General features: G+C 46.0%; 1 protein-coding gene across 3 annotated transcripts in view; it reads right to left on the reverse strand.

Annotated features, from left to right (window-relative positions):
- Window positions 1-22,162, reverse strand: part of LOC133760136 (histone H2B type 2-F-like) — a 39,467-nt gene extending 17,305 nt beyond the window's left edge. Inside the window, exons 1-3 of one of the 3 annotated variants that reach the window (XM_062192152.1) lie at window positions 21,747-22,162; window positions 14,966-15,067; window positions 8,234-8,319 (exon numbers count right to left, since the gene is read on the reverse strand). In XM_062192152.1, the coding sequence (XP_062048136.1) occupies window positions 14,980-15,067; window positions 21,747-22,123 (465 nt within the window). In that variant the 5' untranslated portion in view covers window positions 22,124-22,162 and the 3' untranslated portion in view covers window positions 8,234-8,319; window positions 14,966-14,979. Of the gene's footprint in view, window positions 1-8,233; window positions 8,320-14,940; window positions 15,068-21,746 lie in introns of those variants that run through there. The other 2 variants (XM_062192153.1, XM_062192154.1) reach the window with 2 other exon arrangements.
- Between the last annotated feature and the right edge of the window lie 3,925 nt (window positions 22,163-26,087).

Raw genomic sequence — 26,087 nt, forward strand, 5'->3', positions numbered from 1 at the left:
CAAAGCACTAGGTCTCTTCTTTGCTCCACATCGTCCACATTTGGAAGAGCCTATGCAGCTTGGCAAGGGATGGCTGGGGGAGGCTTACTCAATCTGGGGACAGGGGAAGAAAGAGAAAGTTTCCCTGGATCTGCAGCCACTAAATCCACTTGTTTCACACATAAAGACAAACACAATGACTGATGGGATTCTTCATACCAGTTTTTCTGTTGTGGAAAGGGGCAAGGCTGAAACGTCACCACGGCTGCTCCTGTACCTTCTTCCCAATACATCTCAGCACTGTCCCTGGGAAGAGCCTGCTGCTTCCTATGGCCTCTGTGCACCTGTGGTCAGCCCCACGTCTCCTCTGCTTGCCCCAGAGGTCACCCTGGAGTGGCTCTAAAGGCATGGGCTCCCCAGCTCCCTTTGCTTGCACCGAGCAAGCCAGGAGGGCTCACGAGTTGAGGATGGATACTCAAACAACAGGGGATGGAGGTTGGCAGGTAAGTGTTCCCTACTTTCTCCTCCCTCCACGGGCTGTGCTGTGTTTCACCAGCCTCTCAGAAGGTTCCCCACAGGACTAAGCCCCTTCCCCCAGGGGCAACCCTTTCCTGACTTCCTCCCCTCCTTGTCTCACTTCTCCACCCCCATGATGGTGCTCATTGCATTTACCTCCACACCCATATCCCTGTCCCAGGGCCCTTTTTTGGGGGGAACTTAAACGACAAGAGCTTGGCTGTCTTAAGTGGGCTCACTCAGAGACACCAACAACTGACTGGTCTGTAAGTCATCTTTCTTCTGGTGTTTTCCTATAACTTCAGTTGTGTGTAAAATGAGACAAATGGGTGGTCACGGTTAGCAAGTGGATTCCTGCTCACTCTTTAAATATCTCCTGCCTCGAGCCCTCTGAACCTTCCATGAAGCACTGACCCCGGTCTCTTCGTACCCAGCATCCTCGGCTCTGGAGGTACAAAAACATCTCAATTAGATTTTGCCAAGCCTCCTGTACTAGGCACTTTGGTACAGAATTAAATTCTTTTCTTGTTCTACATTTACTCCCAACATCTCCTCCACCTAAGCTGGCCCCACCGATCCCTTCTCTCAGCCTAGAACCACTGCCCTTGAAAGTGGTCTGACCTAGGGAGAGAAATGAACCAACAGGCTCGCTGGTATCCCAAAAGGTCACCGGTTCGAGATCTGGCTGCTCTACTTCTGATTCTGCTCTCTGCTAATGCACTTAGAACAGCAGAAGATGGGAGACCCAGAAGAAGCTCCTGGCTCCAGACTGGTCCAGCTCTGGCTGTTGAGGCCACCTGGGGAGTGAAGCAGCAGATGGAAGATCTCTTCCTCTGTCTCTGCCTCTCTCTCTCTCTCTCTCTCTCTCTCTCTGAACTCTGCCTTTCAGGTAAAATAAATAAATCTTAAAAACAAAATGGGGTCAGCACCATGGCACACTAGATTTAAGTCTCTACCCATGGTGCTGGCATCCCATATGGATACCAGTTTGAACCCCAGCTGTTCCATTTCTCATCCAGCTCCCTGCTAATGGCCTGGGAAAGCAGTGGAAGATGGCCCAAGTCCTTGGGCCCCTGCACGCACATGGGAGACCTGGTAGAAGCTCCTGGCTCCTGGCCTCGCGTTGACCCAGCTCCAGCCATTGCAGCCATTTGGGGAGCAAACCAAGAGATGGAAGAGCTCTCTGACTCTCTGACTCTCTCTCTCTCTCTCTCTCTCTCTCTGTAACTCTGCCTCTCAAATAAATAAATAAATCTTTTGAAAAGAAAATCAGGTCAGATCTTTCAAACAAGACTGGCAAGAAGTATAACATTAACTAGCAGAAATCTCCCATCTGTTTTGCCAGGGTTAGACCTGTCTCTCAAATAATTTTTTAAAGGATAAAAACAGAGAGAGGAGTTTCATCTACAGCAGTAGCAGAGTTAGACAGATTAAGGACACAGAATCTTGGTTAATTTATTTTTCTAAATATATTTTTAAAAAATTATTTATTTGAAAGGCAGAGAGAGGGGGAGAGGGAAAGGAGAGAGAGAGGGAGGGAGAGAAAGAGAGAGAGATCGATCTTCCATCTGCTGGTTCACTCCCCAAATGCCCACAACCACCAGGGTTGGGGCAGGCTGCAGCTGAGAGCCAGGAACTCCATCTGGGTCTCCCACATGGGTGGCAGGAACCCAAGTACTTGGCCATCATCCGCTGCCTCTCACGCACCTTAGCAGGAAGCTGGATCAGAAAGGCGAGACTTGACCCCAAGCACTCTATGATATGGGATAAGAGTGTCCCAAGCATCATAATGCATACCCCCTTTTTGTTAATTCAAATGAAACAATATTCTTTGACGTTATTTGTTAAACAATTAACTTAGCTGTCACTAGCCTTTACTTACTTTTTAAATATTTATTTTATTTATTTATTTGAAAATCAGAGTTACACAGAGAGAGAAGGAAAGGCAGAGAAAGAGTCTTCCATCCACTGGTTCACTCCCCAATGGGCTGCAATAGCTGGAGCTGGGCCAATGTAGTTAGGAGCCAGGAGCTTCTTCCTGGTCTTCCACACGGGTGCAGGGGCCTAAGGACTTGGGCCATCTTCTACTGCTTTCCCAGGCCATAGCAGAGAGCTGGATCAGAAGGGGAGCAGCCAGGACATGAATTAGCACCCATATGGGATGCCGACACTGAAGGCAGCGGCTTTACCCACTACACCACAGCACCGGCCCCTCTAGCCTTTACTTTCTATCATGTCTATAAAAAGAGAAAAATATAAGTGACTCAATTCTGATTGACTCACAGAGCTTGAAATAATTTATACTGAGAATTCAAAGATATTATTTTTGGTATTACATCCAAGGCAACAAATTATTAACACAGCAAATGGGAGTTTCAGGCTTCTCTTTACAGATTATTCTTTGAGGTAGAGCCAGATTTGCAGCCGACATGCCCCAAAGGCCGTTCTTGCTGTCAGCTAGGGAGTGAGGTCAGCAGAATCCCCAGCTACGAGGTGCTGCCTGCCTCAGCTACACACAGCAGCCTCACCATAATCTGCAAAGGCATGTTGCGAGGTATGAGATGCTCTGATGAGCAATCCTCACTCCAGAGTACCCTCCTGGGTTGGCTAAGACTTCATCCAGCCTGGATTACACTCCGCTGCTTTCTCTGCCCAATCCTGCTGCCTTCCTTCCTTCCCAGTCCTTTCCGTCCCTAGGTATTGGTCCTAACACAAATCTCGCCCCCTAATCTCCACCTCAGTGTCTGCTTCCAGAACGCACAACTGGCAATGCTTTATCCTGTGAGGGCTCTGTGAAAGCAGGGGGCAGACAGGGTTTTGGAGATGACCAATTCACCCAGCCAGCTAGCAATGAGGACCCAAGCATGGTTGGCAGGCGAGGCCCAGTCAGCGCTCGGCACAGGCGGTGACTGAGTCATCAAAACTGTTCCTGGTGGGGAACGGGGCACTGTGCAGCGGAGGAGGGAACGCCCAGGTGTTTGAAGCTTCTGGATGAGGAGCGAACGTGAGGACGATGGAAGAGGAGGGCCACAGCTAAGTGCCCTCCACGCTCTTCAGAAAGATAAGGAGCAGCTGAGGGTAACAGGCAGGGCAAGCCAGAGCACCTCCCTGCCTATCTCCAAAGCAGCTCCCATCTCCTGCAAAGAGGAATGTCAGAGAAAAGGAAAGACCAAGCAAAAGTAGAACAACTTCAAAGGAATGTTGACTGTCAGGTCAAATTATTTTGGCCCTCAATGCTTCCAAACTTTTGAGCCTGTGAAAATGGCTGGCTCTTCTCCAGAAAGAGTGAGCACTTCTTCTGTGCCAGAAGAAAATTCAGGCTTCTCCCCAACAAGGCACTACGTGCCCCCTCTCAGGGTCTGTCCCCACCCCTTCCTGCTAGCCATGACGAGGCTACATCACAGATAACCCAACAGAGGTCTGAGAAGAAAGGAAAGGGATTACAACCCCAAAGAGCTACGAAACCTAGCCTTAGAATACCCACAAGAGCCTGGAAAAACACACACACAGGAACTTCAAAAAGACTGTGGAAAACAGAACGAAGGTAGTTTCAGAATCTACATATAGTTTTTTATAATACACATTTGCATGAATTTTTTCAAAACTTCTTTTAGGTTTTTGAGTCAGTCAGAATTAGGTCATTTGTAACAATGTGTTAAACTGCCACCTGCAACACTGACATCCCATATGGGTACAGGTTTAAGTCCCAGGGGCTCCACTTTCCTTTTTTAAAAGAGATATATTTATTTATTTGAGAGGCAACAATAGCTTAGCTCATGAACTTCCATAGGGACACTTGCAAAATACTGGCCTGCCTGGAGCCATGCCTGCTCTTTCCCACTCAGCTTTCCCACAGTTCATCAGAGGCCTCTCTCTGACCTGTTCCAAATCATCATACAGTGACCTGGGGATGAAATGTCTGGCAGTACAGAGAGACAAAGGCTCTACACACCAGAGGTTATAGGTTCTTGTTCCTTCCTGGTTAAGAGCAAAGCTAGGTACTAGAAATGGGTATGCTGATATTCTGAATGCCAGGGTATTGTAGAAGGATATGGCAGAATTGATGACCATTTTCATTTAAAGATTTTACTTCTTTATTATCAAAAAATGCATGGCTGGGGCCCACGCTGTGACGTAGCAGGTAAAGCCACCACCTGTGACGCCGGCATCCCATGGGGCGCCAGTGCCAAGTCCTGGCTGCTCCTCCTCCGATCCAGCTTCCTGGGAAAAAGTAGCAGAGGATGGCCCAAGTGCTTGGGCCCCTGTGCCCACGTGAGAAACCTGGATGAAGCTCGTGGCTCCGGCCTGACCCAGCCCTGGCCGTTGCGGTCGTCTGGGGAGTGAACCAGCAGATGGGGCATCGCTTTCTGTCTCTCCCTCTCTCTGCAATTCTGACTTCCAAATGAATAACTAAAAATGTGTGGCTTCCAAGGAAGAGGCCCAGGACAGAAAGGCCAAGAATGTAAGGACGACCTATGGCAACACCCTGCGCACAGCGCTGCACCTGCTCTATGCACGTGCTCACTCTGCTGTGGCAGGACCGGCCTGCTTACCTCAACGGGCAGCTCCAAACCTCAGCACCTTAAAACCGCAATGGTCCAGGAGTCAGCCCTGTAGACTGCTCAAAGTGCCCAGGATGCGGAACACACGCCTCGCCGGGCAGAGGGAGGCGGGCTCGGCCGCGTCCCCGAGAGTCAGCCCGCGCCTCCGCTTCCACCCGCAGGGCAGACGGAGGTCCGCGGCGCGACCAGGCCACGGCGAGCACGACCAGGCTGGACACACGGCGCGAACGGCACAAAGGCCGTCACACAGTATCCAAGCCGGGTAAGGGCGAGGGCTCGCTGGCATTTCCGCCCTTCCAGTGAGCGGAAAGAGTTGCTAGCTCATGTGCCCGCTCAGTCTCGATTTCACAAGGTTTCAAAAAGGAAATGGAAACTGATCGACGTGTCTCCAAGTAAAAGCAATGTCTTGAAGTGAGTGGGCATTTTATATGTTCTCAAAAAATTGTTTTATTAATTTTTGGCCAAAAAAAGGGGGGGGGGGCGGGTGCTGTAACTCCATATTCTTACCTGTTCGCGAATCTGCTATCAGCCACCACTCAATTCTGTGCTCCAAACAGGGATGTCAGTAACTGCTGTAAATGACACCTAACCGAGGCCGCGTGGCCGGCGCTTGTCCGCGGCGGGCCGCTGGCGCCACCTTGTGGCCTCCTGGTGCGTTGCGGCTCAGCCCGCGCACGGGGATTCAGCTAAGCGAAAGCTGACCGCCCGTTCTGCGCCCTTCCTCCCGCTCAGAAACAAGCCACGAGAAATTACTGACTTTCCCAGGGCAAGCGGGAGCAATAAACGAGTTCTAGACTGGGTCAGCGGCAGGAGCGGACAGGAGAGAGCAAAAAGGCGTGCGAATGCAGCCCGCCTCGGTTTGAGGTTGGAGAACGCAGCTTACGCAGAACTCCTACTGCGAACCCCGTTGCAGGATGGGAGTATCGCGAGAAGCCGGAGTGCGCATGCCCACCTGCTCGCGGCCGCGGTGTCGCGCCACCTGGAGGCTGACTTGGAAGTTGCAGGCTTCGCGGGCGCCTCATGTTACCGGGCGCCGAGAGCCTGGCAGGTGTACAGGGCCGGCGGAGACCGCAGGCCAAAGGTGGAGAGGAGGCAGCTGGCCTCCCTGCAGGTGCCTCACTTCCTCGGCCTGCCGAGAGAGAACCAAGAACAGGGCAGCTGGATCCGTCACCATCAGAGCCGAGGAGGGACCCTAGGTCAGCTCAGCCAGCGAACCAAAGGACAGGAAGCCCCCAGAATAATTTGGGAACCTCAGAGCCGGTGGGGGGAGGGGGGGACAGGGGTTGTTCTTCACCCCTAGACTTGACAAGAGTAATATCCGGGTCCTCTTTAACCTCCCGAGGCTTCATCTGCAAGGGGCTCGGGCCCACCCTAGGATCCTCAGTGCATCCAAGCCTAAGCACATCACCCGAGTGGACAGGCGTGAAGCAGAGGAGGCAATCGGTTGGGAAGAGGGTGGGCCAGTTAGGGTCGTATCTCCATGTGGAGACCCCTAAATGCATCTGCGCACCACAGGTGCTTCTCTTACAAGAGGCCAGCCCCGTTCAGATCACAGGTGCCTAGCCTGAGATGGAATTTCCAAAGTGGGTTATCACGCTGGGGCAACACGGGAATAGCTGGGTCCATTCTGGATCTTTCCTTTAGGGACTTTCCCCTAGAAGGGGCCAAGGATTAGCCAGCTCTAGACAGTTTTTTCCGGGCAGAAAGGAGACATAGCTAGCAGCTACTTCGGAGGGCTACCGTCCTCACTGCCACCAGCCTTCATTGGAGACAGATCCCAGGAGCTCTCAAAGGGACAACGGTGGAAACCAGGAAACCAATTAGGAATTCAGGTGAGGCAATGGCAGTCTGGACTAGTATGGTAGCAGTAATGGTCACATTTGGAATTTGTAGGAAATGCCAACAAAGCTTTCAGATTGATCAGATGTATCAAACTGAGAAAAAGAATATGGAACTCCTAGATTTGGGGCCACAGCAGTAAACATGCCATTGACTGACCTGGAAAAGAGCACTGGTGGGGCAGGGGCCAAGGGGTAGCAGGAAGCCAAAGTTGTGTATGGGACCTGTTGATTCCCAGTGCACGTTATAAGTGTGACTGTCAGAAAGGCAATGGAGACATGGGTTGACCCCAGGGAAGAACCCTGGACTAGAAACAGAGGACAGTGTCTCAGTAAAGAAGCTGACCGCAGGCATGGGGGCTGTGGCAGCATGTTGGCCCAGTGGTGAAGGCATCGCTTGGTATTCCCAGTGCCGTATTGGAGTGCCTGGATTCCAGTGAGACCCAGACTCAGTGTCAGACTGGTGCAGGCACTTGGGGAGTGAAGCAGTGAATGGTAGATCTGTCTCCCTCTCTCCGTCTTTCAAATAAATGCTTTTAAAATGTTATTGGGTCAAATTCTCCTGAGAAGACAATTGGATTTGGAGTAGAACTGCATTAAATCTGTAGATCATTTGGGGGCGGGGGCAGGACAGGATTGGAGGGGCACTGGTATTGCAATGTTGACTTTCAATCTCTAAGCAAGGTGTAACTATCCATTTCTTTAGGCCCTTGTTGATGTCTCAACACAGTGTTACATTTATCCTTTAGAAGTTTCCATTAATTCCTGGGCCCTTCATAGTTGTAACTAACTGTAGATGGTATTGTTAGTGTTTTAAGATTATTACCAGTCCCACACTATAAAACCTGAATGAACTAAGAGAAGTGTATTTTGAATTTTGCAATGGAAAGTAGGATGTCCATAAAACTAAGAAAAGGGCTAGGAAGTTGAAAATTGGGGCCTCCACATGGTCTTTTAGGTGTAGACGTCTTTGTTAATGCTCACTGGCAGCAAAATGAGAGCCAATTGTTTCCTTCCTTCTCCCTTTGTTTCCATTGTTTGGGTTCGTTTTTAATGTAGGGGCAAAACCCCCCAAAAGTTATTCTCGTCTTCCTGCCTTCCCCTTTCACCTCCATATCACACTCAGCACATTCTACTCCTTAACCCTTAGTCTTGAAGAGGATAAAAATACAATAAATTTTGGAGAGTGAAAGATTCCCAGACGTGTTTGGAGTTAATGAAGATTGCAAATCAGAAGAAAAGACTAGAAACAATTGGTTTAGGCATTCGGGAGACATAAATAAGACGAACTGCCCACACAAGGTCTCTGCAAAGGTGATTTAATTTAGAAACAGCAGTGGCATATTTCCCAGTGAAACCGCACTCATGGATGCAGTCTGGCTGTGACTTTGAGGCTCACCTTTTCTGGAAGAGCAGAGACAGAGCTTGAAAAGAAGAAACAGGAATTTACATAGGCTTATCAGAATCGTTTATTTTAGAAAATAACCATTTTCCAACTTTAATTCAACCATGATCTGAAATTTCACAAGTCTTGGTCACTGTAAACCAGGATTCAACCCTTAACCTTATACTTAATAACTCCTTGAATTGCAACTGCTTATTCCAGTTCTCTCATCCCACTAGGAAACTATATCATGGCAGGTAATAACTTTATTACTATTATTTTCATGTATCAAACACTTGCCCTGCATAGATTATTTCATTTAACCTTCCTAATATCTGTTGCTGTCACTTCTTCACGATGCCCATAGGTGGCTTAATATTTTTCTATATCATGATCAATTTAAATATCATCTCCCATTAATGTTTAGTAAAACTATCTGGGCCTTGGACTTTTTTTTCTTACTATTTACTTATTTTTTATTTGAAAGGCAGAGCAGTCTTTCATCCACTGGGTTACTTCCCAAATGTGCAACAGCCAGGATGAGGCCAGGCTGAGGCCAGGAGCCAGAAGCTCCATCTGGGTCTCCCATGTGAGTGGCAGGGACTCCGGTAGTTAGGCCATCATCTGCTGCCTCCTCCTTAGTGCATTAGCAGGAAGCTGGGTCAGAAGCAGAGGTGTGACTAGATCTCAGGCACTTTGATATGGAACATAGGCATCCCGAGCAGCGGCTTAACCCACTGCACCAAAGCACCTGCCAGCGGTACTTGCTTTTTTAAATTTATTCAATTTGTTTTAGAGACACACAGGCAGGCAGAGGACTCCTGTTCACTGGTTCACTCCCGAAATTGCAGGCAACTGTGAACTCAACCCAGCTCTCCCATGTGGGGGCAGGGTCCCACCTACTTGAGTTCCCATCACGTGCAGCCTGTGAGCTGGAACTGGGAGCAGAACCAGGATTTTCAATACAAGCTGTGGGTGTGCCAACTGGGATCTTAACAGCTGCACCAAACACTTGCCTCTGTTACGTTTTTAAGGGAAAATCTGTCACTACCTTTTCAATTGCATCTATAACCAATTCTTATTCTACTTTTCTTGAAGCAGCTCTGGTAGTATGAAAAAAATCAGCACCTATTTTGCATATATATTCATATAAAATGTCTTATCTTCCATATCTAATGTTTTTAAATTTACTAAAGGATCAACCATTTAAATGCCCAGGAAACAGCCTTCGGTTTTATTAATTTTAGCAGAGTAGGAAGGTGTGATCTACTCCATCGATTCTGTTTTATCCTAATTTACTCCTACTCTCGCTTTTTGTTGTTTCTTTATTAGTATTTGAGTTTAAAAGGTTATTTTCAAGTTTACTCTTAAATGCATTTTAAAACTATGAATTTTCTTCTACCCACTTCATGTAGGTTTTAATATATAGTGCTCTGATTTTTAGAATATGTAACTTTTTGTTATCCTCTTTATCCATGTGCTTTTTCCCGAGTCTAGACTAAGGAGAGTATGATTATTTTATTGCTTTATAGTCCATGAATATATCCTGAATGGCTTAACCTTTTTCAGCACTTGAGATTTAATTTGCCCTTAGTCAATTTTTGTTAATATTCCATGTAAATTTGAAAGCAAGGCAATTTATTTTGAATACCAGATGGTGTTGGTGTAAGTATAGTTACATGATTAACCTTGTCAACCATGTTCTTCAAATCCCCTATCTCTTCAGTGTTTTAGTCCATTTGATCTAATGGCTAAGAAAGGTGTAAAGCCTTCACTGCGATTATTCACTTATCAGAAATCCTTGTATGCACACTTGTGTAAGTACATGCACACTGTATACCTGTATTCAATGAAAACAATTCATGATCATTTATGAGTGTATTACTGTTTTGAAATTCCCTCCTAGTGTCACATTTTTAAACCTACATTTTTCTAATTTCCACAGTAATAGCATCTATATCTTCCTCCTGAATATAATAACTTACTTGTTTCACTTCTCTTCACTCCTGCCCTCTCTCATCTCCCACATTAACATCATCTGGAATCTGAATCCCAGGTTAGTTGGTTTGTTTAATTTCTTAGAATTAAGCTTACTCACACTTAGCCATGTGCTGAACCAGGTACTGAGTACCTTTGCTTCTTGAATCCCTCGTCATCCCTTGCAATCTTTAAATCTTGCTGGAATGCAACTCTAACAACTCAGAGTCTAAAAGTAACTGTCTTAAATGAGAGTTTGGGCAGACTTTCGTTTCATTATATTTCTCCCTAGATTTTTAAAAATAATGCTTCATTGTCTTATATCCAGTGTACTCAAATGCATCTCATATAAACTTGATTTCCATTTCTTTGTATTTTCTGAATGTTTTTATAACTTTCTCTTCTAGCTCTTTATTCTGAAATATCACCATGTATTGAATTAAAGGTCCTTTGCACTCAGCATTTAACAGGACCTTGCAGCCCGAGATGGACATCTACACATATTTAGATCCTGGGAAATAATCCTCCCATTGTCTTATGGACTTTGGATGCACACTAGACAATGGCAGGAGACACCACTGTCAAAGATTACGATTTGAATGGTGTTCCCTGCAATGTGCACTGCATGACCAGCAAACCTTATTCCATGGATCCACACTTTATTCCTAACACTTTAATTCCCTCCTTAAGTTTCTCATCCTATTGGATGAATTTTGGGCCATCTGAATCTATTCTTCACCATCATGTACACTTGCTTTCATATTTTTAATTTTTTGATATATATTTTTATTTGGTTTCTTGGAGGGATTTCTGGCTTAAGCTCATTGATTTTCCCTCAGCTACATGTATCCTATTCTGGATTTGGCCCTTGTTGAATTTTCATGTCAATAACCAAAATTTAAATTGCCAAGATCTCTAGTTAAGTTTTCCTGCGTTGTTCTCTCCCGTATCTCCGAGGAGATCAGGTACACTCATTCTGAGGTCTTTCCTGTTAATGCCGCTTCTTGGAGTTCTATGCTGCCCAGTTTGGGGTCTCTGATTTTGCTGGATCATTCCCAGTGTTGCTGACTCTGGCTATCTGCTCACCTTTGTGTTGGGGAGCTGCTTTGCTGCAGTGCTGGTGGGAGAGAAGTTCACGTTGGGTAAGTAGCTAGTAGTCTTTTCAGGATTGCAGCTTCCCATCACCTGGTACATCTTACTGCCTCTTCCCAGATAGGAGAGGGCAGACGGGATAAACCTTACTAGCTGGTCCCACTGTGGTACCCAAACAGTCATCTTTTCTCTTGTCCCAGGATCAACTTTTGATTCTGGTATGTTGGTTCCAAAAAGTGTGAATTATTTTTTGGTCCATGTCTACTGTCAAAGTTCTCTACTTCACACTTACTCCATCTGCCACCCTTTTGGTCAATTTCTTTCTTTTTTTTTTTTTTTTAATCACCTGTAAGAGTTTGGGGTGGAGCTGGAAAGCATGTGACATAGTCATTTGGGGAACACTGGAGGTAAGAAACTTGCACAGCACTCCACAGGGCTTCCCTACTGCCAACATCAACCAACATTTTTTGAGATGTTTATTAAGTGTCAAACATTAAGCATGGCTATATGTATTTACTCAATTATCCTGCATGAGTAAGGATTAGTATTATTCTGAATTTTAAGATAAGGAAACACCTATTAAAGAATGTAGTCTAGTGGATTGTCACCACTCGAGACACTAGCATCCCCTCCCAAAGTGCCAGTCAAGTCCCAGCCACTCTGCTTCTGATCTAGCTTCTTGCTAATGTGCCTGGGAAGAAAGTGGAAAATGGACCAAGCACTTGAGTTTCTGCCACACATGAGACCAGGCTGGAGTTCCTGGCTCTCGGCTTGTGCCCAACTCGGGCCTGGATTTTGCAGCCATTTGGGGAGTGAACCAGTGGATGGATATGGATGGAGCTCTCCCTTCCCTCCCACCGTCCTTTCCTGATGCTCTGTCTTTTCCAATAAATAAGTAAACAAGCTTACGAAAAAAAGAAACTTTGCCTCATCATACTACTAATAAATAACAGAACCAGGCTGGTGCTATGGTGCAGTAGGTTAATCCTCCGCCTGCTGTGCCAGCATCCCAAATGGGCGCCAGTTCTAGTCCCAGCTGCTCCTCTTCCAATCCAGCTCTCTGCTATGGCCTGGGAAAGCAGTAGAAGATGGCCCAAGTGCTTGGGCCCCTGCACCCACGCGAGAGACCCGGAGGAAGCTCCTGGCTCCTGGCTTCAGATCAGCTCAGCTCCAAGCTTACAGCCACTTGGGGAGTGAACCAGCGGGTGGAAGACCTTTCTGTCTCTCACTCTGTCTGTAACTCTCTCAAATAAATAAATAAATCTTAAAAAAAAAAAAAAAAAGACCAAAACCAAGTTACACATCCGAGGCTCTGCATTCTTTACTCTACCACACAATGGCATAACCAGAGATTTCAGAAACACATCATCCCTCCTCACTGCCAAGAAGTGGCCCTACCGTGGCATGAGGGACCAGGACTCAGTCATGCCTGCAATCCACGCCACAACCTGTTGTTTATCTTGCTTTTGTAATCTTTGCAGCTTTTATTTTTTCCCTCACTGTACATGATTTGCATATGCTAATCCAGAAAAAAATCCGTTAAGCCTATTTTCCTCCCAAACATAGCCCCACAATCATAAATACTAAGAAATTAGTTCCCTCATTGGAGGGTGAACCAACGGCAAAAGGAAGACCTTTCTCTCTGTCTCTCTCTCACTGTCCACTCTGCCTGTCAAAAATAAAAAAAAAAAAAAAAAAAAAATAAAAAAAATAAAAAAAAAAAAAAAAAAAAAAAAAAAAAAAAAAAAAAAAAAGAGAAAAAAAAAAAAGAAATTAGTTCCCTTTAGGTAAAAAAATTTTTTTACCTTTCTTCTCTAGGCTAAGGTTTAGAATTCATGTTGTACCTTAGCTCTCTTGCTGATTCTAAAAATATATTCTACTCCATACATACTTACTATTTCTGAGAATTTAAGAACAATTTCCATTTTCTAAAACCTTAATAGTGATGTGGAAAGAAATTATGAAAATCAGAGCTTAAATACTAAACAGACACAGGGAAAATCCCTTATAAAAATGATCAAAAGGCAAAAATCATGCAATTTGCCATCATGTAACTGGGCGAAGACTAAAGGAGCTTATGAAAAGCTACTTTTTTTTTTTTTTTTTAAGATTTATCTGAAAGGCAGAGATACAGAGAAGAGGGAGAAAGAGAGATCTTCCATCCGCTAGTTTATTCCCCAAGCAGCCACAACAGGAGCGGCTGGACCAGGCCAAAGTCAGGAGCCAGGAGCTTCATCGAGATCTGCCCTGTGGGTGCAGGGGCCCAAACATTTGGGCCATCCTCCACTGCTTTTCTAGGCATATTAGCAGGGAGTGGATCAGAAGTGGAGCAGCAGGCAAAGGCTTAACCTTCTATGCCACAGTGCTGGTTTCCAAAAAGTTTCTCTCTTGCTGCAAGTGAGTCAGCACACCTTCTTCCTGCCCATTAAGCTACATCCGTGTGTCTCCATGTATGGTCGCCAGTTGGCAGACAGGCCACCTGGATGAAATACAGTCCCAGGAAGAAATGATCTGGAAATGTATCTCCAGAGAGAAATTTAAGTAATTTAAGGTCCAGCCCTAGGTTTGGGAGTTTTCTGAAGAACTCTGAACAACCATTGCCCAGGGTGACATTTGCGGTATATCTGAATTCTGTTTCACACTCCCTCCTGGCCTAACCCATTTTCCTTTGACGCCATTGAAAATGATAATCCTACAGATGGAAACTAAGACTTATACAAAGACAAAATGTCATTGCCAAGGGAAAAAGAGAGCTGATATCTCTAGGCATATTCTACCCTGAGTGTTAAGAACACTAATATCGACACTGTATTTTTCCCTGACTTCTGGTAATTTGTAATTATTACCTTTGATTCATATAAAACAAATGAAATACTTTTTTTTTTTTTTTTTTTTTGACAGGCAGAGTAGACAGTGAGAGAGAGACAGAGAGAAAGGTCTTCCTTTTTGCCATTGGTTCACCCTCCAATGGCCGCTGTGGCCGGTGCATCTCGCTGATCCGAAGGCAGGAGCCAGGTGCTTCTCCTGGTCTCCCATGCGGGTGCAGGGCCCAAGCACTTGGGCCATCCTCCACTGCACTGCCTTCCCGGGCCATAGCAGAGAGCTGGCCTGGAAGAGGGGCAACCGGGATAGAATCCGGCGCCCCAACCAGGACTAGAACCCGGTGTGCCGGCGCCGCAAGGTGGAGGATTAGCCTGTTAAGCCACGGTGCCGGCCAAAATACTTTGTTTCTTACTTCACTGCTTTGCAGCCTTCATTGTTGGTCAGACACTCCTTTTCTCTGGATGCCTTGTCCTGCTCTAGTCCCTAAATCTCTCTTTCCCTCTAAATACTGAGTCAATCCCAGGCCACTACCCCTTTACCATCTTCAGGACACTGGACTGGCATCCAGGTGTGCACACACCAAGGAAAAACCCTAAGGAACTTCAAGTTCTAGTTCTATTTTGCCGTTTCTGGCTTTAGCCACCTAAAGCAAAGTTCCCTACATCGATCAACAGTGCAATGCTCTCTAGATTCCTAAGCCTCTCTTTAATGGAACCTTATGAAATACATCATCAGTTGTGTGATGAGTTATTAGCCAAAGAAAAACAACCTGGAGGGCCTGGAATTCATCTTACTTGTTGGCCATTCTCTAGACTGTAGTTCGAAAAATAAGATTTCCTTGCATTCTTGGGAAAACTTCAGATCCGATAGGTGAAAAGAACAGGAACTTCTTAATGCTGAAAAATAATTTTATAGGCAGAAATGATCAACACAGAAGTCATCAACCTGAATCCACCAAATCCATTGTTGAGTTTCTATCTAAAACATTTTCCAAGCTATTTTCGCGTTCTCGAGTCGACTGCATTAGGTGTGTTCTGCTCTGTGCTACTTAACAGTGGTCAAGGAAATTTCTGCTCACGTGGCTTTACTCTTGTGTGAAATCCTCAAAACCCAGGGCTTTTGGCTAAATAAACAGAAAGAATTGTTTAATAAATGCATTCTCGTTTTTCTGAAAGTGCTGCTGTGAAGTATTGCCAGCATCTTCTGGTAGAAAAGTATTTGCCAAAGATTTTACAGGCTTTTGTAAAGCACTAGTAACAGACCCTATAAGGTTTTCTATTTCTTTTGTTTTTCCTATTGGGCCATAATAGCAGATACTTTTAAGAGTCTACAGAATCACAGGCTCTGAAAGTAAACTCCAGAAATGCTTTACTAGATGGTGTTTTGGAATAAAGAAGGCCTTACTGGGATGGGCACTTGGCACAGTGGTTTAAGAAGGTCTTACTGCTCTGATGTAAGATGCTTAGAGAAGTGGTCCTCACATCACTAGAGATCTATGACAGCACTGCTGTTGGAAAAAGACATGTAGGTACGACGGTGCTCCTGCAAATGCTTCCTAGAGTAACGGCAGCAACACTGAGCAAGGATCCACTGTGTCCAGCCACCGTACCAAGTGCTCCAAGTACATTCTCTCATTTAATCCCCACAGCAAGCCTAGAAGGTAGATTCATGATTGGTTCCCATTTTATAGAAGAATTGAGGAACAAAGGGGTAAAGACACTTTCCAAAGCTTATACAGTTTGTGTGGAGAAGCTGGGACCCAAAGCAGGTGCTAATCACCACTTGCAGGACTTAGGCTAGTAGAGGGCTAACGAGAGAAATGAGCACAGCTGGAAGAGCTGGAGCTACTGTTATTGATGTTGCAGCTTCAGTTCCAAGCCAAGACCTTCAAAGTTCTCTCCAACCTCAGCTGCCACTGAGCTGCCCTCGGCAGGAGATACAATGCATGGGAACAGTACACGTTCCTCCTTTCATTGCTTCTTCCACATCCAGATGGGGGCATCTTGGAAGAATCAAGGCAGATTAGATTAACCTTGATAATCCTGATTGCTGTCACTGATAAGGAAATAATTTCAAATAACCAGAAGGGACTTAACAATGCTAAATTCACTGACCCTTGGGATTTCTCTACTTATCTATGTCTTGTAGTCTTCTGTAAACTGGAGACAATAATTGCTGAGCTCCAAAGTTGCCTTTTAATTGCGATCCACTTAAAATCTCTACTCTTTTAGGAGATTGCTGATAGTTAATGTCTATACTGCCTGAGTTAGCTTTGCTGTTGATCCTTGAACATCCATGATTTACACTGTGAGGCTTCTAAACCAATTTGTGGGCCACAGTGATCGCAACTTTACCCAGAGCGTCACTCCACTGTGGTGCCTCTAGTTCAGAAGGCAGAAGATTGCAAACTCAAACATTTCTTCTTGCTACAGCCCTTGGAGCTCTGCTTCTCATTTATATGATCCCATTTCCCTCCCTCTCAGTTACTTCTTCCTCTCCTATCCATCCATTCATCCTGCAAATACTGACTGAATGCCTACTCTATCCCAGATGTAACTCTAGACGCTGGAGAAAGAGCAGGAACAAAACATTCACCTCCCTTCACAGGACTTTCTCTGGGAAGTCAGGGTTGAGATGATGTATTTGTCAGATGCAATCCAAGTTATTGTTAACAAGCATTTTAAAGCATAGCCTAAATTAAGACACAAGTTTCTCTTGTGGAACAATCCAAGGCTGATACACCAGTTCTGCTGTCCTCTTCACCTGGCTTCTGTCTCTGGGTCCCAGGCGGTTGCCTCAGTTTATGCTGTCACATCTACACGTCAGCCAGTGGTGGCAAGGGCAGCACACACCGGTTCTTTTTTTAGGGAGTAAACTAGGAATAATACAATGTTCATTCAACATCCCCTTGTTTAGCACTCTGGCTCATGGAGAAGCCCAAATCCAAGAGAAGCTTCAATTAGCCTTTAATTAAGAATCTAGACACCCAGAAAGCAGAGAGTTAAAGCAAGCAGGGAACAAGAGTTCTTATGGATATCAGTCTCTGATTCAGCAATAAACAAGTAAATAAATACATTGGTATTCAAGTGCGATTGGAGAAAAACTAAGAAAGGTATGGAGATAAAGGATAACAAGAAGTGAGGGGAAGCAGAGATGGTGAACTTGCTGTCTTGACATAAAATGGTCAAGGAAGACCTCAATGGTAAGGTCACTGAGGACTAGAAACCCAAAAGAAATGAGGAAACAAATTATGCAATTATCCAGAGAAGAGCCTTTACTAGAAGGGAAAATAGCACGTGCAAAGGTCCTTGAAGAGACCTTGGTATATTCAAGGAAGAGGCGATGAGGGCAATGAAATGGAGCAAATGAGGGAGAATATGAGGCTGGGAGGTTGATGTGGGTGTAGCATTTGACTTGGAGGGTTCTCAGCTGGACAAGAGGACATGGGAGGGAAATGATCTGACTTGTTTCAAAAAATTTACTCTAGCTATTTTGTGGAAAATAGAGGAGGGAAGAGGGCAAAAGCAAGGAGACCACTTAGAAGGTCACTGTAAATATGCAGAGAAGATGGTGATGGCCTGGGACATGGTGACAGCAGGGAAGTGGCAAGATGTACTCGGAAACTGGATGTATTTTAGCCAAGAGGATTTTCTGATAAGTTGCACTCAGGGTGACAAAGAAAAAGTTAACACATCCCCACTACTATAACCATCACATCCAAAGGAAAGACAACCTCATAGGGAACAGGAAAACCTAATCTCTGTCAGGCTAGGATCACAGGGGAAAAAGCCCTGACAGTTCTGAGGAGCTGCAAGTTGGGTCTGATGGGACTTAAATGGCTTTGGCTTGGCAGGCACGAGAGTGGGACAATCAGAACTGTTCAGTGACAAAGTAATCTGTGAAAATTTTAAAAACTCAAGGAGATATATTAAAGAAAAACAGTACAACCTGGATGAGGGATGAGGAATTAATAACTTTCAATCACAGAACAAAGATGAAATGGAGAATTCTACCTACTAAAATCAGATGATTAAAAAGTTGAAAGAAGCTCCTGTGAAAATCAGATAAAACTTCTTAAAAAGAAAAATCCCAGAGGATACTCCAGGTACCAGTCATAAAGAAAATGCAAGTTTAACCTATGGACTTGGGGAGGCCAACACTTCTGGCTCTCATCATGTGGCCCAGCGTCTGGCACACTTGGAAGCCCTCCAGGTAGAAGTCTCTTGAACTCCCAGCCAGATACAACATTGCACTCTCAACCCACATTGCCTTTGACTCCTGTTCTGGGAATAATATTGCTTGCTTGAATTAGAATGATCTTCACATCAGGATGATCTCTCAGATGCCTTCATAGCTTTTTTATTCTCTATCTCACTGCTTTGTTCACATTATGTGCTCGATATATATTTGATAATACATGATAGGAAAACACAGCCGGCTCTTTTCAAAATTTTGCTGATGTTGCCATTGGGAGATTTAGAAAATTTTATCAAGTTTTCTATTTTTGCCAAGTCATTTGCATAATTCAGCTATTGCCAAATGTAGGAAAAAAAGTTTCCCATTAAAACTAGTAATTATCCCAGAGATCTCACACTTATTTCCCATCTGTAGTCCTGTGGTCGAATTATAGGTGCCCAAATCTTTTACATCAGCATTAGAAAGTTCACCTAGTTTTAAAATAACCTGTCTAAAAATGATGAAGATAAACTGTCCTTGTAGGCTTCTATAATACACTACGATCCATTCTTCGATCCTTAAAAACATACCAATCTCACTAACATCTGACCCCACAACTTAGGCCAAGACCAAGTTTACATATGTAAAGCTCTCAAATTTAAAGCTTTTTATCCAAATGCCACAGTTTTTATCCTCTGGAATGTACCTCCCCTCTCATCCTTGTTTAAAACACTAAAAGGCCGGCGCCGCGGCTCACTAGGCTAATCCTCTGCCTTGCGGCGCCGGCACACCGGGTTCTAGGTCCGGTCGGGGCACCGATCCTGTCCCGGTTGCCCCTCTTCCAGGCCAGCTCTCTGCTATGGCCCGGGAAGGCAGTGGAGGATGGTCCAAGTGCTTGGGCCCTGCACCCCATGGGAGACCAGGAAAAGCACCTGGCTCCTGCCATCGGATCAGCGTGGTGCGCTGGCGCACCGCGCCTACCGTGGCGGCCATTGGAGGGTGAACCAACGGCAAAGGAAGACCTTTCTCTCTGTCTCTCTCTCTCTCACTGTCCACTCTGCCTGTCAAAAAAAAAAAAAAAAAAATACACTGGAAAAGCAGGACACTCCTCCAACATCTCAAACCAAGTGCAAGCTCCCTTCTACACTCATTAGTTTAACTACAAAGATGTATTGGCTGAAGGGAAGCTGATCAGTGTAGTACTTAAGTACCTACCACCCTCAAGACTTCTGAATCTGTAATAGTGATTTAAGCTGGTCACTAATTATAAAGGGTGGCTGAAAGATTATCCTGGACTAAAAGAGCAAGAAAAAATGAAGAAACGTACAGGAAAACGTTTACTGCAGTATTCGAATCTACCACCCCAAGGATCAGTTTTATAGTGTACTATGGACTGGGCAATCATCCAACAAACGTTCATTAAGAAGCTATTTTATAGTAGTCTTCGTGGAAGAATACCAAGTATTTAAAAGAAGATTCTGCCCTCTAATAGAAGACGAAGAAGAAAATGTAAGAAACAAGAAAAAAGAAATTGAAGAATAGGTCCACAACACTATACAATTAGTTGTTAATTGTGTAAGGAGCAAGGCCGTGAGAGTTAAAAAGGGGGAAGACTTCCCTCGTGAAATGGTGTGGGATGGAAAGATTTCTCAGGGAGGTTTGAGCACGAGTTTGAAGAACTGGCAGGGGCACTGACCCTGAGTAGTCTATACCGAAGCTGAACTAAAACTCGGGAGAATATAATAAAAGCACAGAAGAGACACTGAAGATGCATTGCAGGGCAGAACGCGTGGGCTAAGCTGGAAGACTGGGAAATTTAAGTTTTTGACCAGGTGATAGAAGGCCTTTAGTTGGGACTTAATCCTTTGATCAATAAATAACAAGTTCCTAGTTGAGTCAACCGGCACTGCTTTAGCAACTTTGCAAGGCTGAGACCTAACCCCGAGTCTTCAGGGAGACCTCAGCTTCAGCGTCCTAGGCTGGGACTTTCCACTGGTGTGACTGGGCATGAAAAAGACCCCCTTGGCCTCCTCACTACTTCCTCCTACTACAAAATGTGCTATGATTTAATTTCTTTTGCTGGACACGTTACATTCTCAGTTGAGTCATCTTCGTCTGGCCTCTTGTCTAGTGGTCATTAAAAAAAAAAAAGCCAGGCAAAGATGACTCAACTGAGAGCTAGAAGTCCAGCAAAAGAATGAAATCATGATGGACAGCACATTTTATGCAAATTTTAGCTGGATGTAAATGTTAATTACTGTAATAAAATTCATTTTTAATGAAAAACTATTTCCTACAAAGTGACAACTTCAAAGCTTGAATTGTCAACTAAGTTTCCTATTGCCCCAAGGGTCTGTTTTACTTAGTAAAAGAAACATCCGCCCAGCTGTTGTGGGGAGAAGTCTAAGTTATGCAAAGACTGACGTCTTGAGAAATTCCTTCTACACACCGGGTTTCTGTGAACCGCGCATCATTCCTTCGGATTCCTCAAATTCCTCCTTCGGAACACTTGTGCACAGGCCTGCGCTCACAGATCCATCTGTAGTTACCTAACAAATAGACGCCAAACACAGGCCCCTCCAAAACCTGTTAATCCAAGACTGCTTCCCCAGACCCCACCCCCGACCTGAATTGACTTGAGAAACCTAGGAAGCACCTGCAAGCGTTTAACGCGCAGCGCCGACTTAACAATGGGGAAAGTGCTACGCTAAGCGCGCCCTGCAAGAGACCCTGCGCACCAAGGGCAGAGCGGCACTGGGGCTGGGTGAAGCTGAGGGACCGCGTGGCTGACAAAATCCTGGATGAAGAGGCCTGTTCCCACATCGGGACCAACCCTACGGACCTGTATGCGTGTTTTAGGGTAGGGTGGGGGAGGGGGCGCCTGTTCTGCGTATTTTAGGATGCTCAGCAGCATCCATCCCCAGATATAAACGTCCTATGGGACCACAGGGCAAAATCATCGACTGCAGTCGCCGAGACTTGTATTAACCCAGTGCCGGTGGCCGGGCCAGGACCCCGTTAGACGAAACCACACTGCACTGATGTTGGTGTTTTAACCTAGCCTTAAGGTGTCCCAGTGAGGAGAGCTGGAACACGGCTCCCCCTCTGCACGTTAAGGGAGAAAATCTGCCTAGCGCTTTCAGAGACACAACCCGGGGGTATATGCACACTGGCGCGGCGACAGCCTGCCGAGCTTCTCCATCTTTCGTGACTACGTAGATGCCCCTTCGCCGGGCAGCGGCACTAGACCCGGAGGCTCTGCAGTTTCACCGGCCACATCCAGCCTGCCTAGCCAGCCCTGTCGCAGTGTTCACAGCGCCCTTTCCGAAAACGGGAGTGGCTCTGAAAAGAGCCTTTGGTGCCAGGTGGTTGATCTCTCGCGTCCCTGCGGACCCTTACTTGGAGCTGGTGTACTTGGTGACGGCCTTGGTACCCTCGGACACGGCGTGCTTGGCCAGTTCACCAGGCAGCAGCAGGCGCACGGCCGTCTGGATCTCCCGGGACGTGATGGTCGAGCGCTTGTTGTAGTGCGCCAGGCGCGACGCCTCGCCGGCGATGCGCTCGAAGATGTCGTTGACGAACGAGTTCATGATGCCCATGGCCTTGGACGAGATGCCGGTGTCGGGGTGCACCTGCTTGAGTACCTTGTACACGTACACGGAGTAGCTCTCCTTGCGGCTACGCTTGCGCTTCTTGCCATCCTTCTTCTGCACTTTCGTCACGGCTTTCTTGGAACCCTTCTTAGGAGCAGGAGCGGATTTCGCCGGATCCGGCATCCTTCAGGTACGCAAAACAGCAGCAGACGCCAAAACCGATCACTCACAACTGCGGACAAGCTGGGAGCTTACGCGCTACTTATAGAGCCTGTATGCAAATGAAGGCTCACACCGTGCTACGTTTTTATTGGTTCCTTTGCAATAGTGTCGTCACAGAGGGGCGGAGTCCGCGTAAAAAAGATTCTGGGAGCGCTTTCCTAGTGGTGGTTAGAACAGGAGCTTGCTAGCCAATCAAAACGTGCGTTTCACAACAACCAGCTGCATTGTGTTGGTTTCACCTGTTTGGGGCCCAGTGCTTTCAAACGTTCGCGGACTACACGCGGAGTAATTTTAAACTCGATCTTAGGCCACTAAGTCTGCTCTTTTCGGTCATCTTACTCTGCTCTGTGGAAGGCGTTTCCCCTTGCGTCTGGTAAAGAAACGCTAAGACCCGCCAGAGACTCCCTCCGAGCCTATTATGAAATACTAGAGTCCGAAATGAAATAATCCCTAAACTAGGAGAAAAGGGGCCAGAATCTGGATCGTACGCCTCTGCCTCCAGCTTGTCTCTTGCTTCCAGTTTTCTGTATTTACCCTAAAACCACGCCCTCAATCGGCCCCGATTGCTTACACAGCGCATGCGAGCTCTGCCCGGGAGCCCAGGGCTTCCAAGGGCCAGGAAACCCGCCCGGTGGAAAGCTGTTACAGCTGCTCTCAGCGACAACGTGGGTGGCTCTGAAAAGAGCCTTTAGGTTGACTGCTGTAGACGCGCGCCCTAGGCCCGCTCGCCGCGGATGCGGCGGGCCAGCTGGATGTCCTTGGGCATGATGGTGACGCGCTTGGCGTGGATGGCGCACAGGTTCGTGTCCTCGAACAGGCCCACCAGGTAGGCCTCGCTCGCCTCCTGCAGCGCCATGACGGCCGAGCTCTGGAAGCGCAGGTCCGTCTTGAAGTCCTGCGCGATCTCGCGCACCAGGCGCTGGAACGGCAGCTTGCGGATCAGCAGCTCGGTGGACTTCTGGTAGCGCCGGATCTCGCGCAGCGCCACGGTGCCCGGCCGGTAGCGGTGCGGCTTCTTGACGCCGCCCGTGGCCGGCGCGCTCTTGCGGGCCGCCTTGGTGGCCAGCTGCTTGCGCGGCGCCTTGCCGCCCGTCGACTTGCGCGCCGTCTGCTTCGTGCGGGCCATGGCGCCGTTCGGGGCTGCAGCCCGAGGGCGGTCCTATTTATAGACATGACCTCGTCTCGATTGGGCCGGGAGAATTGGGCATTTCTGAACTGGGATCCCATTGGTTAGAGTTCGATCCTGCTTGCTGCGGCGGGAGACCGTGAAGGCAAACGTTTCTCCCCTCTTCCTCTTTTCCACAATCTCACATCGAGAGGGTTTATCTTTTTATTAAGACCTCTTATGTCGCTTTTGTAAAGGTGATTTCTAGTCTGTTTTGCATACTTCATATTCTAACAGATTGCTTCCGAATACAAGCTTCTCCCTCTGTGAGCTGGGTTCAGTGTTTGGAATCACTTCTTCCTCCGCTGACATTTTAGCGCCCTGGGCTCAGCGCGTGGAGTGCACGTCATGACTGAAGCGGAATAAAAAAAATAGGCAGTTCCTAGTGAAAAAATAATAATAATAAAGTCAATTAAGGTACTTTTAAAAGTTGAACTTCTATTTCGCTGACTTCTCAACCCAGCCAAAGCCGTGTTATCCGTTCTTGGCTGACCAGTTGCTTCTCGAACCCTCGTGGTCCCTACGCCTTTTCTCCGGGGTGTGGTTTCCGTCTGTCTCCCCTCCCCCGCCCCCGCACGTCAAGGGCCGGTTAGGTCTCTGCAGATGACCGGTTTCTAAAGCAAAGGGTTAACACCGAACATACTTTCTCCTTTACAACTGGGAAAAGTTTTTAAGTAGTCAAGGCCTTATCAGCCAGGTTCTAAATTACAGTTTCAAATCAAATACATTGGTACTTAGTTATTAACATTTTTTTATTCAATAAAGGTAAAATGTCTTCTAATGATTACAAGTCTCATATTTCTGTTTTCCACGAGGAGAGTGAAGATCCTTTACTTGTGAATATTTCATATACTTTTAAGTATTGTTCATAAAAGTGCGTCAGTCAATGATTACATAAAGGCTTCTGATATTTTAAAGTTGTACTAGTTAATAATAAATGTTTAATTGTATGCTTATTTTATTGAAAAAGCATTACATACAAATCTTATAAAAACACAGACCTGAGAACAAAAGCAGACCCAAGAAGCTGACCTTGCTGTTGTCAATATGAATTTCAAAAATCAGAGTAAAGAATCCTGACCTGGAGGGGGTTTCCTGCACATAAAGCACACTGTAAGAACTTGTTGGCTTAATTAACACATTCAAGAATCCACTCCCTCGTGGGCATCATCACCTTCCCTAGGGACACCTGAAAGCCCTTCCTGTCACGCACTAGTGAGTGTTTAAGAGTTTTTCTGCATACACCATATCCTTTAATCCTAACTCTGTGACGTTATTTGCCCCCATTTTACAGATTAAAAAAAAAAAAAACAAACCTGAGTCCCAGAGAAATCGTGGCTTGTCTTGATAAAAAACAAAGCCTACATAATATTCTAGTGCAAGAGAATCAAATTAAATGACGGAATTTCCCATTTCATTAGGCTTATGGAGTCCATTAAGGTATGTGAGCATTTTCCCATCATGCAATCAAGCCATCCAATGACTCCCACCAGAAGTGCCAGTGGGGCCTGGATGACAGCTGAAGGGAGCCCACCGCCACGATTCTCTGCAGTCTTCTTTCTTGATGGTGAAGAAATCTTGATCACATGTGTGTGGTTGTGTCCATTTAAGTCATAAAGATTCTCCAGCTCTATGCGGCATCTCTCTTTATCCATTATTTTGTTCAGCTGTAGTCAGAAAATGTTAAATGCAAACTTCCAGAAATAAACCACACAGAAGTTTGAAATTGTTAGGCCGTTTGGAGGAGTGTGAAACCTCACTCCTTCCTACTTGGACAGGAATCGCCCCTGTACCCAGCATTTCCTTGCTGCACTTGCTGCCTGCCCATCAACCACTCAGCTACCGCACTGTGGAGGTCCCAGCACCGGTGATCAAGTACCCCCATCATACTTACTAATGGCCTCAAAGCACACACTTCCAGTACGGTATGTTGTTTAATTGTATTTGATTGTTCCATATCGTTTATCTCTTATTGTGTCTAATTTATAAATTAAGCTTGCTCCTTGGTGTATGTATAGGAAAGGGGTCTCAGAATGTATATTCCACAGGTTGGAGAGAACTACTGTATTCAGGGATAGAATCCAAGAGTCTTGGGATCTATTTTACTTTTATTACATTAAGAATAACAAAATCCCAAGAGTCATCCTCTGGCTTAAGGAAAATATAACACAAGAATTACTACTCAGGAAATGGGGGTGTCAGTTAAAAGGTTAAGTCCAGGGTAACCAATAAGACAGTCGGGAAGAAAATACAATAACCCCACATACAGTTCCCTTAGAAATCGCCTCCAGTGACAGAACTCAGACCCGTATTGGCTGAATTTCTACAGGGCACGCAGTGGACACCACGTCGCCCTTCCGTGACAGTTCACAATCTGTCGCTTTCTGGTGCGCAGGGACCTCTGCTTCTCTGCAGCTGTGGAGGAGGCAGAATATTTTTCCTCCTAAAATTTCTGAAGTTTCTTTCATCAGAGCTTATAAGGACCTTCAGGTTAAAGACAGAGAATTTGAAATTTACCACTTGACCCCAGAGCAGCAGTGGGGAGAAATGCATAGGAAGCTCAATGTTTACCATGCAGGAAACAAGCAAGAAAACAAGATTTTAATGCGTGACTTATTGGGAATACAATCTTTATGTGTACAGCTGTTTACGTTTTAGTGCAAAAGTAATGGACTAAGTTAAAACAGGTGTTCTGGAAAGAGAGTTTGAGTTTGGCTTCTGGTTTCCAGTGCTGTCGGGGTTATGAGCATCCCAAGCTGA

The sequence above is a fragment of the Lepus europaeus genome, chromosome 5 (genome assembly GCF_033115175.1).
Source record: "Lepus europaeus isolate LE1 chromosome 5, mLepTim1.pri, whole genome shotgun sequence".
NCBI classification, from domain to species: Eukaryota; Metazoa; Chordata; class Mammalia; order Lagomorpha; family Leporidae; genus Lepus; species Lepus europaeus.